General features: G+C 53.4%; 1 protein-coding gene across 1 annotated transcript in view; it reads left to right on the top strand.

The window, feature by feature from the left end:
- Positions 1-14,995, top strand: part of Tspear (thrombospondin type laminin G domain and EAR repeats) — a 186,818-nt gene extending 171,823 nt beyond the window's left edge. Inside the window, exons 6-12 of the mRNA XM_060369265.1 lie at positions 295-426; positions 1,009-1,235; positions 2,505-2,691; positions 4,172-4,401; positions 9,665-9,852; positions 11,390-11,491; positions 14,354-14,995. Of these exons, the coding sequence (XP_060225248.1) occupies positions 295-426; positions 1,009-1,235; positions 2,505-2,691; positions 4,172-4,401; positions 9,665-9,852; positions 11,390-11,491; positions 14,354-14,507 (1,220 nt within the window). The 3' untranslated portion in view covers positions 14,508-14,995. The remainder of the gene's footprint in view (positions 1-294; positions 427-1,008; positions 1,236-2,504; positions 2,692-4,171; positions 4,402-9,664; positions 9,853-11,389; positions 11,492-14,353) is intronic.
- The last annotated feature ends 256 nt before the right edge of the window (positions 14,996-15,251 follow it).

Below are 15,251 nucleotides of genomic sequence, written 5' to 3'. Positions count from 1 at the left end.
AAGAATGCTGCCCATGAGAAAAGGCAGGCTCCCTGGGAAGTGTACAGTTATTGAGGACGTCCATGGGGTGACAGCAAAGGGACAGAGAGACCTGCCTCCAGGCAGAAGGTGGGTGAGGACAGCTAGCCACACGGGGGACATCACAGTTGAGGCCCTGGGACTATCCACCCTATGTCGAGTGACCTGTGCCATCAGGGGCCCCCTTCAGCCACATACAAAGACAGAACCAGCAGGCTTGAACCTCTTGCCCAGATTTCTGATATGCTGGACGCTTTCGCCTGCTCTTTCCCACAGAAGCTGACATGAAAGTAACCCTGGGATCCCGGCCACCATGCACCAAGGCAGAGGATGCCCAGTTCTGGTTCGATGCCGCCCGAAAGGGCCTATACCTGTGTGTGGGCAGTGAGTGGGTCTCCGTGTTGGCAGGTGAGACTGGGCCCAGAATTCATACCCTGTGATATCCTAAGCACATAGAGCAGCTGGCTGTGGGAAAAGGATAGCACGAATGGCTGATTAAGGGCCACTTCAGAGAACGGACAGCCACCAGAACAGCCCAGGCAAGCCAGGATGTCCTCCTCCTCAGAACGGGCATGTCCAGCCTCATTCAGAGATGTCCTCAGAACTCCAGAAAGAGTATCAAGCCTGCGTGTTCAATCTAGAAATACTCACATCCTGGCTGTGACGTGGGGGCCGTGTGGCTGGCCTCTCTCATCAGCTCTCCCCTGATGGCTAGCTAATGGCTGGGAGAGTGCATGCTTAGACCTCCCTTCTATCCTGTTTGAATGTGGGGCTGCACAGACCCCTAGTGGACATGAGCAGCCTCCCATTAATGGGCCTTTCCCACAAGGATAAAATTGGGTCCAAGGGAAAAATTTTTTTCATAAATCCCAGGGCTCTGGGCACAGGCCTAGGAGCCAAGTCGAGGCAGGGCCCCAGAAGTGACTCCCGAGAGAGCCCCCAGCTCCATTCCTATGCACACTGACTAGGTCCCCATCCTCCCATTCTAAGCCAAGACCAAGCTGGACTATGTGGAGGAGCACCAGAACCTGCACACCAACTCAGAGACCCTGGGCATCGAGGTGTTCAGCATCCCCGGCGTGGGGCTCTTTGCAGCCACAGCCAACCGGAAGGCCAGATCGGCCATCTACAAATGGACGGATGGGAAATTTGTCTCCTATCAGAACATCGCCACACACCAGGCACAGTCCTGGCGACACTTCACCATTGGGAAAAAGGCAAGTCCGCACAGGTGACTTCCCCTTCCTCGTCGATGAGCGTCTCCGTGCGGCCCGCAGGCTGGAACTCCTGCACGCTCTGCAGGTCGAAGCATCTCTCAGGGTTCCAAGCCCTTGGTAGGAGGGATAATGGCTCAAAGTCACAGGCTGTAGGCATGTGCCCACACGCAGTTTTCTTAACATCCTACAAGGCAAAGGTGGTGCCAGCTTGAAAGTGTGTCTCGTTCACTGCTAATTCACTACAAGCCAAAGCTGCTCAGATGAGAGCTGGGAAGGTGGCTTGGTTGGTAGAGCGCTCGCCTAGCGTGCACAGATCCCCGAGTTCGGTTCCCAGCGCTGCATAAACTGGGCATGATGGCTCACGCTTATAATGCTAGCACTCGGGGAATGGAGGCAGGGGGAATCGAACGTTCAAAATCATCCAAAGCTACATAGAGAGTTTGAGACCAGCCTGGGCTACATGAGACCGTGTTTCAAACAAAACAACAAAAACACACTAACGGTTAGATAACAGAGTGACCTCACTGTGCCAGTCAACATGGAGAAGGCATTGCAGAGTGACCATCTTACTTCTCACTCTAAGCTGGCCACACAAAATGTGTAAATGGATGTCAGTACCAGGTCCCTAGAGGCCAAGGGCTGGAGAATTGGCCTCGGCAGTTCCTTCCACCCGGGCTGGAGTGAGCAGAGGCTCTGTACAGGGAGAGGGCACTGGCCCCATGCCAGGAGAAGGGAACGTTTCCTTCCCAATTCTTGCAGCCTGCACAGCAGGACATTGTCCTGGAGACAGCATTGTGTGGCTGTCTCCAAAAGCTCTGGCCCAGCAGAAGGCCCGTTCCTGACACGGGATGAAACAGGTAAAACCCACTGTGTCCAGGTTCAGAGCGGTGGCAGTGTTACTGGTAAGTTTTCCCTAATGACATCTGACAGTTTCTCATTTTCTTTGTGATTAAAAAAATATATATTTAATTTTGCATTTAAGAAATATTGGGAAACAGAAAAACAAGGAGGCATTTTGTCCCTAAATGAATGCATGCTTTCATTTGCATGTGAGCAATGCACACGTGTCACCTGTGAACTGAAAACCGTGCTTTCTGTCCCTGGGAGAGCCACAGAACCGTGCAACACAGAGCTCTGAGCACGCCTTAGCACCATGGTGCTGTCTGTCCCACACCCTTCCCTGTGGATGTGGGAGAGATGCTGAGCTTCAGGATCCTGCAGATTGGGCCCCTGGTCTACTGCCAACGTAAGATAATGCTTCCCTTTCAGATCTTCCTGGCAGTGGCTAACTTTGGGCCAAATGAGAGGGGTCAGGAGTTCTCCGTCATCTACAAGTGGAGCCCCAGAAAGCTGAAGTTCACCCTTTACCAGAGGATCGCCACCCACAGTGCCCGTGACTGGGAGGCCTTTAAGGTGGACGGAGAGCACTTCCTGGTGGTAGCCAACCATCGAGAAGGTAGGACAGATGTGGCCTTTGACCTGGAAGGAAAGCATTCCATAGTTCGTACGCAGGGACTGTGCTGTCAGTAAGGTGCTTGTCTTACAAGCAGGAGTTTGACACCCACAACCTATGAGAAATAGCTAGGCATGGTGGCATGCCTTTGTAAGCCCAGCATTGGGGTAGAGGTTTCGGGGACATGCTGTAGCCAGGGTAGCCTGACCAGTGACCCCTGGGCCACTGAGAGACCTTATCCCTGAGAAATGACACCGGAGGTTGGCCTCTGGCCTCCATACGGATGTGTCACATGTACATAAGTGCAACAACTAAGTCATGCGTGGCCCATTTCCCACAGGTCACTCCTGAACTGTGTGGTCAGAGGTAGTCCGCATAAACTGCATGACAGCTGCGGATCACCTAGGTTAGGAGAGCAGGGAAGCCATGTGGTCCCTGAGAAGCTACGGAGCCCCAGCATGGACTGTATCCAGCAATTTCACCCCCAAGTTTGAGGAGGAGGAGTCAGCTCGGCTAGCAGGTGCACACTGACCATAGCCAGGGTTGCAGAGGCAGCATTAATGTCAATGGGGGTGCGGCCATAGAGGGAGCCAGGGTGGAAGCTGTCATCGCTGCTTCCCTGAGAACAAACTCAGCCATCTGGCGTAGACTCCATAGTGTCAGAGCAGGTGGCTCAGCCTGGACCAGCTGGGAAAGCTGGTGTCTGACAGTGGTCAAGTCTTCTGAATTCAAGGATGGATGTCTCAGGGCGCAGCTGCAGGGCTGCTCTGAGACAGCCCTCCGGAGATTCCACAGCCCAGGATCCACCCAAGTCTGAAGCTCACCGGGCAGCCTGGTGGGTAAAGCTTCAGCCATTGCACTCAGGGCGTAGGGGAGCCCAAGACCCTAACCATAGAGCGAGCACTGGAGAGGAGGACGGGGGGGAGGGAACCTTCTAGGAAGAGCTGTGAGAGAGCAGTCCTAGAGGTTGGTCCCTCTCCTCTACGGAGCACCACGAAGGGAGGATCACAGGGGAGGACCTCTAGGGACCACCACAGGAGATGCATCCAAGTAGCATCAGGGGGGAGAACCTCAGGGGAGGGCTTCCCTAGAGTACCACGAAGACGAGACATCTGGGGAGCACGACTCATGGAAGACTTCCAGGGAGCACCATGGAGGAGAGGGTCCAGGCAAAGATTAATAAGAGAAAGTCTGATCTGTTGGGGCAGGATAGGGCCAGGGCAGGAGGTGAGGCTGGAGGTGAGTGGGGCTTAGGTGGGGAAGGGCCGCTGTGGGCCTGTGGGCTATCTGGACCCACAGGCTTTTTTCTTCCGGGAGCAGTAGGTGTGCAAGCCCAGAGGCTGCCTGATGGATGAGGTAAGGGAGAGACTTAGGCATGCAGGGAACGTGAGTAGTAGCCGTCTGTGCCCCGGACAAGCTGTGTCCTGCAAGGCACTGTGACGCCCAGCAGCTCCCCTTCCCCCAGCACTGACCTTGGTTCCAGGGGACAATCACAACATCGACAGCGTGGTCTACAGGTGGAACCCCAGCAGCCAGCTCTTTGAAACCCATCAGTCCATTGCCACGTCCGGAGCCTACGACTGGGAGTTCTTCACCGTGGGGCCCTACTCCTTCCTCGTGGTGGCCAACACCTTCAACGGCACCTCCACCCAGGTGCACTCGCATCTCTACATCTGGCTCGTCGGCGCCTTCCAGCTCTTCCAGTCCTTCCTGGTGAGAAGCCCGAGTTCTGCGGACACCTGATCTGCAGCATGTGCGGGCTGCACGGGGTGACCAAGGGGCAGGGCTATGCGAGAGCCGGCCTGGCGTGGCCCTAGACCCCAGGGCCTGTCCCGTCTGTATGCTACAAGGCCAGGTGTCCTCTCAGGTCGTCTGAGCCCTCGAGGCTTCCATTCACCTGCCCCTCCAAGGGGAAAGCCTGGCTGTCAGTTGAGTCTGAGCCATTCCCACAGCAGGCCTCTCCATGGGCCCAAACTCCCCTTCTCTGATCAGTGTCTGTGGGTCTCCAGATCTGGTGTAACAAGGCAATTTGTCACCGACTAGGGGTAGAGGGGATCGGGTTGGGGTAGACATAGTATCCCCTTTTGACTTTGACGCCTCTTGGCTGGAACAGCAGAGGGCAGGGTGCAGAGGCCATGCACCTGGAAGCCACCAGGGCATCACCAGGGAAAAGGCAGATAGGATGGACTGGCTCCGCCCTGCCCAGGCTGCAGGCTGCCCTCACAAGCAGCACTCACCGCCCCCCCCCAAAACTCCTCAGAACCCACAGAAGTCCACTTTCATGCTTTGCCAATGTCTCTCTTCTTTGGCTTAAATCCTTTCAGCCGTTTCCATTTTGCAATGTCACGAACGTGAGCTTTGAAGCAAATTAAACTGCGTACTCTGAACATACCTGCAAGCTGTGGGGACTCACCCACATCTGCAGGGCATGCCTTTCTGGAAGGGTCTGTGGTGCAGGGACTCAAACCTGGCAAGCTCCTCTCCATAGGGCAGGCCCTCCCACAGCACCACGGGTAAGCGCAATGGTTCAAAGGGAAGCTCCAGGCATCTGGGATCTTAGAGCCCAGAGAATGGCTGCCTCAGTGGGGGTGGGGGACAGTTAGCGTGGAACATTCTTTAGCCACACCCTCCAGTCTCTGAAGCCTCACATTGGAAATTCCAGAGCCTTCCTTTTGGGCGCCCATGATTTTGAGCCTGAGGTGGGGTAACTTATAAAGTTTACTTGGCTCACTGGTCCAGAGGCGGGAAGCTCAAGAGCAAAGCTTGCCTCAGCCTGGCTTTTGGCAAGAGCAAAGTGCTGCCTCCTCACAGGGCAGAAAGTGGAAGGGTGAGTGGAAGAAGGTGGAAGAGACAAAGCAAGAGGACTGCCATTGTGTATACCAGCATGCTTTCCTGACCTCAAACAATGACACTTTTGCCCATGACCCAGACAGGCCTGGCAATCTTCCCAGCTAAATGGGGTTCCAAGCCTCTGTGTGAGTTTGTGGGGACACACCACATTCAGGCCACAACAGCCAAGAGATAATGGCTTCCTAGTAGGGCAGGAGATGACAACTGACACCACATGCTGCTAGTGGGAGTGTGAGCAGACACAACCAGAAGAGGGTACACGGGCTGGCCCTGAAGTTCCCTGGAGCTAGAGAGGGGCAGCGGTTAAGCAGGAGAGAAACCTTGAATCCTGGACTGGTGAAGGGGTGGGGACAGAGATAGTGTGCAGAGAGCTGTTGGAGGGGAGGGGGGTGGGACATGAAGCCTGGGTAACAAAAACAGCAGGGCCCACAGAGACACAGGAGACAGAAAGGACCAACCACATCCCAACTTCTCCTGCCGAGGCCTCAGAAAGGGCAGGAGACAATACACATACACACATGCTTGCATGCATGCTGACACAGGCTCATCTGGACACTATTGAGAGCCACCCCATGCCCGCACTGTTTTTTCTATGTATTTTCCTTCTCATGAAACCATGCCTCCCCCCATCCTGTTCCCAGAAGCTTGCAGCCATCAATACCGCCATTTTGCACCAAGGATCCTAAAGCGAAAGAGAACCTCCCCATCACCAGCTGTTCATACGGGGCCTCAGAGCGCCAAGGGATAGTGGCAGGTAGTCTTAGCACCTTCACTACTTTGGCCCACAACACCAGTCCCAAGGTGGCGACAGCAAGGCCAGGCCCTTTGCTTCCCATTCACCTGCCCGGAGGGTTCTAGAACGGGCCTTGCAATCAAAGTGTGCTCTGGAGTCTGGAATTGGATATGTCTCACAGTAGAGGGTTTGCAAAGCACACACAGGCCCTAGGTTCAATCCTCAGCCCCTGAGGAGTGGGGAACGCGGTCACCAAGTATGTGGAAAAGCACACAGACCAGTCATGCAAGCCTCCGAGCTGGCTTTGGGTGACATGCAGGTAGGAACTTACTTCTTGAGTTTGTGGAAGACTTTGGTCTTGCAGCCTCCAATGCTCTGTGGTTTGGGGACTATCAGTAAGGTATGTGAGGACGAGGACCACATCAGACATGTCAATATGATGCTGTGTGAATCCTGACGATGAGGACCATCGCTGCCAGATACTTGCATGTGAACATGCCCCAGCATGGATATACCCTTGGGGCCTGAGCACAAGTTATGCCTCCCTGCCTTGGTTTGCTCGTCTGTGAAGTAGGTGTGGTCTGCAAGTGTCCCTCAGGCCAGCAGCACCTGGACGGCCCTCAGACGATGCTGGCCTGGGCTACGTAAAGACCACAACACACCTGTGACTTCTGCATTCACAGAAACAGACGCTGGCCCTGGCCATGCAGGTTTGGACGGCACCTGATTTGGGGGAGACCTTTAGACAAGAGCTCACAGGGAGTTGGCCAGGGAGTGTGCTATGCTCAGGGACCTCAGCATTGGGTGCCTACCTGGCCTGAGTGCCCACAGTGAGGGGTCAGTAACCCCCAGGGCTTCTGATTGACTGCTTTCCCCAGGCTGCTGAGAGAGCCCTGGCCATGCACCTGCCTTCCCTCCTCTCCTGGACCACAAAAACATCCTCATTCTTTCCCCCATCAAAGGCAGGCCCAGGGTATCTTTTGTCCATCAGCTAATCTGTTGATGGCAGAGTGCCTGCCCACCCTAACGGGAGCTGTGGGATGCCAGGTGCTCCTGGCAGCAGCTCCTGGAAGTGCCATTATCCTGCCAAGGTACTCGAGTGGCACACACCCAATTCCTGGACACCAGGCTGCTCTCTGGGGGAACTCCCCCGAGAGAGCCAGGGAAGGCCGCCTATCCCAGAGAGTACCCGGCTGCCGGCCTCCAGTGCCAGGAGAACTTACGCTTGGGCTGTGGACATGAGTGCAGCAGTGTCTCTGTATGTTCACAAGTATGCAAGCAGGCATGTGGTTGGGGGTGATGGGTTTCTCAGCACTTGCAAGCAGCAATGCCATGACAGTTGGACTGCCTGTGCTTGGGTGGGGATCTGGCAGTCTGAAGGTGCTGTAGGCCAAGTGGGGTGGCCCTGGACTGGCCCCTGTAGCTAGACACAGCCCTGTGAGAAGGTATGCTGATCTAGAAAGCCTCAGGCAGCCTTGGCCCTGTCCTGGACTTCTTCTGGACCCCTAGCCATTCCTCTAGAATCTCATTCTGTGCCTCTCAGGCTCATTCTGGATCAATCCTCGGGACAGCCTCCTCTTTGGATTCCAGGCTGGCTCTTGCCCACTACCTTTTGGTTGAGCACTGAGAGTATTAGCGCCCTCTGCTGCCCATGGAGAGAATGCTGTTATGTTCTGTTTGGAGCTGTTTTTGTTGTTGTTGGTTGGTTTTGTTTCTAAGCCCCCAGACCACGAACAGTGAGGGAACATGGACTCTTGGGGTAGTGTGCCGACAAGGAGCAGGTAAAAACATACAGAGGAGGGCTGTGAAGATGGCTCAGTGCATGAAGTGTTTACCTGCCATTTAAGTCCGTAGAATCTCCATAAAAAAGGCGCGAACCGGACAGTGGTGGTGCACGCCTTTAATCCCAGTACTTGGGAGGCAAAGGCAGGTAGCTAAATCTCTGAGTTCCAGGCGAGCCTACTCTACAGAGTAAGTTCTAGGACAGCCAGGGCTACAAAAAAAAAAAAAAAAAAAAAAGGTGTGTAAAGTTCTAGAGAGACAGAGACAAGTGATCACTGAGGCTCACTGACAGCTTACTCCATGAACCCCAGGTCTCACAGAGAGACCCTCTCTCTGAAAAAAATAAAAAGTAAATGGTTCCTGGATAATACTCAAGGTTGACCTCTGACCTCTACATACATGTATATATACACTTGAACATAGGGACACACACCTGGAAGTTCCAGAACCATTTTGCACACTGGCTGTGCAAGACGCCCCTCAAGCAGGAGGCCCCTAGGCATCAGTTGAAGCCGGGAGGTGCCACTGGCCTATCTGGATGACAATCTACAGCATGGCTCCCTCGGTCCCCAGCTCAAACAGCCTGGGACAGCCTGTGTCTTCAGAGAGCTGAGGGCTCCTTCTGGCTGTGTGGCTTGAACATCCCTGCCCTGGGCTCAGGTCCCCATCATCAATGAGAATCCCAGCAGAATCTGGCCCAAGGAGTCAACTGTTGCCCAAACCCAAGTTCACCCCGTTCCCCATAGGACGAGTGTCGTTGAATAGTGGACGTGGTGATTATTACATATCCCATTTTCTCCCTCCGAGGAGAGTAGAGCCTCTAACACTTATCTGCTGGTCCCATTAGCCTCTGGGAGTTTGCTCTCTAGCCTTTGCTTTGCTGTGTTCTAAGTTCTGTTTTCAGTCCCAGGCAGTTTCCCTTAGGTTCTGCACCCTAAGCCTTCCTTACACCAGGGCAGCTTTCTGTTGCCTCCCTGAGACCCCACAGGCCCTCTGATGGACTGTGGCTCCCGACCCTAGCTCCTCCTGCTTCCACAGGCTCCAACCTCCTGATCTGCGTACACTCCAGAGCTTCCCCTTTACCCCCTGACACAGCAGCTCCTCTCCGACATTGTGAAGTGTGGGTGTCTGACACAGATGTGAGCAAGATTTAAGACTGCAAAGCCCCTGGCTGTGGCTTGGGGTTCCTGGAGACTGGTAGAGTACTGCCCATCAGCCACAGAGCACCCACCCTGGCCTCCCGCCCTGCTGTCTTCCTAGGCAGCCACATACTTACGAGTGCCCTGTCATTGTCTCAGCTTTTCTGGGAACATTCTCCCTTGCTCAGGCCCCTCATTCAAACGGGTGTGCACAGCTTCAGGTCTGTGGTAAAGGGTCTGTGTCCGTCTCCATGTCCGTGTCACTGCCCTGCGCCCTCCTCGCCCCCCTCGAACCTTACGGGGCTGAGTGACCTCGAGCAAGTAGGCAGAGGAACTCGGGCTCTGGTGAATGGCTGGCATCCAGGTGGCCTCAGCGAGAGAACCGGCACTGGGTCACTGGGCACAGTGGTGATGGTGGTGGCATGGCGCCTGGAGCCACCCTCACTGGGCCCCTGCTCTTCATTCACCCCAGACTTTCGGCGCTGCAGACTGGGAGGTCTTCCACATTGGCGAGAGGATCTTCCTCGCCGTGGCAAACAGCCACAGCTACGACGTGCAGATGCAGGCCCAAAATGACTCCTACGTCCTCAGTTCCGTCATCTACGAGCTGAACGTCACGGCTCAGACCTTCGTCAAGTTCCAGGACATCCCCACCTGCAGGTACCAACCTGGGAGTTGAAAGGGCAGAGTGAGTCTGTGAGTGGGCGGCATGGGTAAGGCCTGTCGGAGCCATCCCCAGCGTCCTCCAGGGATACCTGGCCAGAGCAGGTAGCCATGATAACGAGGCCTACCCTATGGCTGGCCCTGTGAATATAGCTGGTTTCTTCTTAACAAGCAAGGCCTAGGCGATGCGAGTTCACGGAGAGAAGGCCCAGCACCTCCACAAGGAGAAAGGCTTTGTTATGACACAAGGGGAAGCATCAGGGAGGCCCAGGGGCCCCGGCAAATGTACCCTCTCACCATGCAGTGCCACACCCTGTCCCACCTGCCCCATGTCAGCACCGAGAGGGCAGAGCCGTCCCCACGCCCATGGCATTCCTCTGGGAGGACTCTCACTAGCCCCAAGTAAAATGCAACCGCAGCTCCATGGTCCACAGGGCAGAGCCAGGGGGCTGAGCCTCAGGCTAGGCCCAGAGTGCTTGGCAACCCAGAATGCAGCGGGAGCGCCCACGCGGTTCTTCATTCCTTGAGAGCTATTGGAGACGTTCAGAGCCCTCTCTGAGTGCCAGGCACTCCTCAGCCTCAGAGACAGAACACTGAGGGAACTGAGACTCTTCAAAGAAAAAAACAAAACTGTGAGGCCAACCAGTAAGGTAAAAATTTTGAGGTTGGTATCTTTAGCACCACAGGACACACAGGCTGTCTGTGTGCTTGGGGATGCACAGCTGTAAAAGTGCAAGGGGGATCATGCTGCAGGCAGCACACAGCACAAACGGGGTTACCCCAGAAACAGGTGGCTGTGGTACAAGGCAGTCAGGAAGGGTGGAGGGACTTTCTACTTGTTAGGCCCAATCTTTTGATTGGCAGATAACCACAATGTTTACTTTTGACAAATTTTTCCACTTAAAAACAAAAATAACTCCTGGGGCAAAGAACAAAGAAGAGGAAACAGTTATGCCCAGCTCAACCCAGAACCACTCTCGTGGGAGCTGCCCGTGGGTTCTGGGCCCAGTGGCCACTGGGAGTCAGCGGGCCACGCCAGGCTCCCACATCTGGAACTGGGTGTCTGCCGAGAATGAAGTTCAGACTAAGGCACCCAATAGGCCTGCCGGGGGATGGGGGAGGAGCTGTGATTAGAAATCAGCTGTCCAGGAGCTAAAGAGGCAGCTCAGTGGTTATGAGTGCTTGCTGCTTGCCCAGAGGATTTGGATTCAGTTTCCAGGTCCTGCATGGTGTAGGCCTCAACCCTCTGTAACACCAACTCCAGGGGGATCTGGTGCCCTCTTCTGGCCTCTGTGGGCATTGTACTTCACACACTCACACACACACACACACAGAGAGAAAGAGAGAAAGAGAAAGAGAGAGAGAGAGAGAGAGAGAGAGAGAGAGAGAGAGAGAGAGAGAGGAGATCTTAAAAACAAAGAAGTTGCAGAGTGAAAGAATGAGACGTACTCAGGAGACACCTTACCAGAATCCAACATGAGGCAAGCGTCACTCTACACACATCAGTGTCCTCACCCTGGCTCTGTCTCCTCAGTGCACTGGACTGGGAGTTCTTCTCAGTGGGAGAAGATCACTTCCTGGTGGTTGCGAATTCCTTCGATGGAAACACCTTCTCAGTGAACAGTATTATTTACAGGTAAGGACTGCCGCAGGCCAGCATTCATCCTCCCACCTCAAGGAGAATGAATAGTGGCGAGGCTTCCCCCTTCACCCATAGGTGACCCCCTGGCTCAGAACAACTCAAGACCATCAGGCTGAAGGGCAGGGAATTTGAACGGCAGATCTGGCCAGGGCAGGGAATCTGATGCCAGGCGCTGTCTGCTAGAGGACACCCCGTCAGGCCACACCCCCCAAGTAATGACAGCTGAAGATACAGAGATGGGTATGCTAAGTGGGAATTTGTGCCTCCTGGTTTCCCTCTCTCCTTGCATTTTTTTTTCTAGGAGTTTTTTGAGTGTTTGCGCATGAGGGGGCTATTGGTTCTCTTCCCAGCATGCCATCAGTTTTTGCATCTAGTCACCGGGTCACATTGTCTAACCACTCCAATGGCTTCTTTCAGGGCCCTAGCCACACTGGCCGTCTTACCTGGCAAGGCTTCTATTGCTTAGTTGGTTGCATAACTAAGCTCAAAGTTCCAGAACTGTCTTGGGCAGCAGCAGTGGTAGCCAGCACAATTCTTTAATCTAAGTGTCACAGCTAGGGCGATGCCGAGATGCCTGCCTGGTTCCCGATTTGCTTAGGCATCTGGGATATTTGGATCTGAGATATTGATCTGCTGAGGTGGTGATGGACAGTGAGGGTTGTCCTGGGTTGAGCAGCTGAGGCCGGCTTGGAATTTCTTCATCCTCCCGGATTCTGATTGCAGCTCAGGCTCCAGTTTATAACAAGAAGTGAAGTTTGTCTGACGTCCTATAGTCTATAACTTCATAACGATACGATGCAGCTTGTCTCTGCACTTGTGGGCTAGGGCAGTTTAAATAACAGCATGTCTAGTTCTGCCGTTAGGTTAAATTCACTTCTGGGTCTGAGACCTCTTTATGAGCTCCTCCCTCCCTGACACTCACCAATTTCTTCAGGCCTCCACTCTCCTGAGATGCTTCAGTTACCTTGAGTTTATTAGGAAAGTTATGGGTTCACTTACTAAACCTTTCAGATCCATCGCTGTAGCCTTTTGAACACGATAAAGTCCACTTCAGAGGGTATGTCGAAGGGGAAGCTGGAGAGATGGCTCAGTGGCTAAGAGCACACGCTGCTCTTTCAGAAGAACCTGATTCAGTTCCCAGCACCTACATGGTAACTCACAACCATACATAATTCCAATTCCAGAGGGATCCAACAGCTTCTTCTGGCCTCTGTGGGTGCCAGCCAGGCAGACAATGTGCTTGCATACAAACAAGCAATACACTTAAAAGAAATATATATATGTATATATATATATATATATTTTTTTAAAGAATGGTGGACAAGAAACTCCTGAAAGATAATACTGAAAAGGCTTGGGAGATGTCTCAGCCAGTAAAATGCTTACTGAACGAGGAGCCGAGTTCAAATCCAGTGCCCACATAAAAGCCAGCCTATTTGTGCAATCCCAGGTCTGGGGAGACAGAGATAAGTAGGTGTCTGGAGCTCTTTGCCCAGTTGGACCAGCCAAATCAATGCGCTCTGGATTCACTGAGAGAGCCTGAGGAAATAAGATGGGGGTGATGGAGAAAGACACCTCAGGTCTGTCTCTGACCTACACACACACAGGAATAATAAAGGAAGGACCTGCTAACATGTAAATAAACTAGGACGGGTTTTGCCTAACGTACATTGATAGGTGACCGAGCTGAAATATGGCTCCGTGGTAGAGCACTTACTTGCCATGCCCGAGCCCTGGTTTCTTTCCCAACACTGCAAGATAAATAGGAATAGAAAAGAGTCCAGAACAGCTAGAAGTCCAGAATCACCTAATTTGATAAGTTATTGAACTGCAAGTCAATGGGAAAGGATGTGTTGTTTATAGAATATCTCATAGAATTATCTAGAACAGAGCAAAACTATCACTCTTTATATCATGGGCAAAAATTAATTTTATATGGATTAAAAAACCACAAATGAGCTGGGCAATGGTGGTGCACTCCTTTAATCCCAGCACTCAGGAGTCAGAGGCAGGTGGATATCTCTGAGTTTGAGGCCAGCCTGGTTTACAGAGCAAGTTCCAGGGCAGCCAGGACTACACAGAGAAACCCTGTCTCAAAACAAAACAAAAAACAAACCAACACACAGAAAAACCTAAACATAAAACCCTTCTACAAAAATAGAAAAAGAAAAGCAAAGGTGACCTTGTATTACCTGAAACATGTGGAAGATGGAGGTGGGGGAGGAGGGGTCACAGGACTGTTCAAAATCGGCTGTTCGCCATGCACGTGCAGGAAACCCCGCTGACCCACAACAAACATGCTTTCAACCGAGGGCAATGGGTTGAACCTATGGGCAAAAATGCTCAGGAGCACACAGTGTGTCGCTGCGTTGATGGAGCCCAGGTACTCAGGATGGCATGGCTAGTGCTCATAGGGTGACATGCTTGCCTTTGTCTGTTGGTTTGGAGGGTCAAAACCCTTTAAGAAAATCAGCCACTGCTTCCCTTTAATCTGGGAGTCAACCACTCAGGCACCTGTGACCACGAAACTACCAAGGGAAAACATGACCTTTTACAAGAAAACCTACGGGAACCTGCTGACCTCAGGAGAGCAAAGACTGTAGTTGTCAAGGCTCGTCACAGAGCGTGCTGTGCTTGGGGTGAGCCTGGTTCTCAGAGCCGAGACAAGAATAGCCAGGCCTCCTGATTGTACCCGCCCCCCACAAATACTGAGGGTGCCTGGAGCAGGTTCCTAGGTAGATGTGAGGGAGCTTTGGGATTCTGAATGGGCCAGATTCTCTCCTGGGCCTCAGTTTCCCACTTGACCCTGGGAGCAGCAGTGCCAAGGGGACCCAGCTGACTCGCTCTCTTCTACAGGTGGCAAGGCTATGAGGGCTTCGTGGCGGTACACAAACTCCCCACCTTTGGCTGTCGAGACTGGGAGGCCTTTAACACCACTGCCGGCTCATACCTCATCTACTCCAGCGCCAAAGAGCCCCTTTCCAGGGTCCTGAAGCTGCGGACTGGCTGAAGTCATCCCGGACCCCAAAGCCTCTCACCCTCCCCACCCCCAACATCTGGGCATGAGCAGCAGGCATGAGCAGCAGGCAGGACCCACCCAGCCCCCCAGCCCTCTCCAGTCCTGGGGCAGGTGAAGATGCCTGTATGCCTCTCCACCCTCTCTGAGCTGGCTCTTCCCCCCTCCCCCAGCTGGTGGCTATACCCCAGCCACAGTCCCGGTGACTGGTGGCCATGTTTCAGGTAACCCTGGGGTCCTTCAGGCTGAGGCCCAGGGCTACCACCCAATTTCGGTGCTCCCAGCCTGTGTCCTGCAGGAAATCCGCCTTCAAGGGACAGTTGCTATCACATTTTACCTCAAACATAGGGCCCTAGCAGTCTCTAGAGCCCCAGTTCCCCCAGCCACACATACTTCCCCTACTGTGCAGTCCTGATGTCATGACCAACACCTATTTATTGTATTTTTTTATCTATATGGAAATATATTTATGTTGCGCTTCCAAAAAGCACAAGCGGCATCCTTTTTCTTTCAGGGTCTCAGGAGTGGACACTTGCAAAGCATCCTTTGTAGAGGGGTTCTTCCCTGATGTCAGTTTATTCAAAAAAGTACCGGAGCAAAGTTAGTGCCCAAGTCCCAAGCTCCTAGGCAGCATGTTCCTCTCCCTCCTCAGGACCCCCATCATAGGGACACAGCTTGGTCAGCTGCACTCCAGCCCCAACACTGCAGCGAGCTAGGTGCATACACATGGACCCAAGG

The sequence above is a fragment of the Meriones unguiculatus genome, chromosome 16 (assembly GCF_030254825.1).
Source record: "Meriones unguiculatus strain TT.TT164.6M chromosome 16, Bangor_MerUng_6.1, whole genome shotgun sequence".
In the NCBI taxonomy this organism is placed as follows: domain Eukaryota; kingdom Metazoa; phylum Chordata; class Mammalia; order Rodentia; family Muridae; genus Meriones; species Meriones unguiculatus.
Note: the sequence above shows the minus strand (reverse complement) of the source record. Positions and strands in the feature narration are given on the sequence as shown.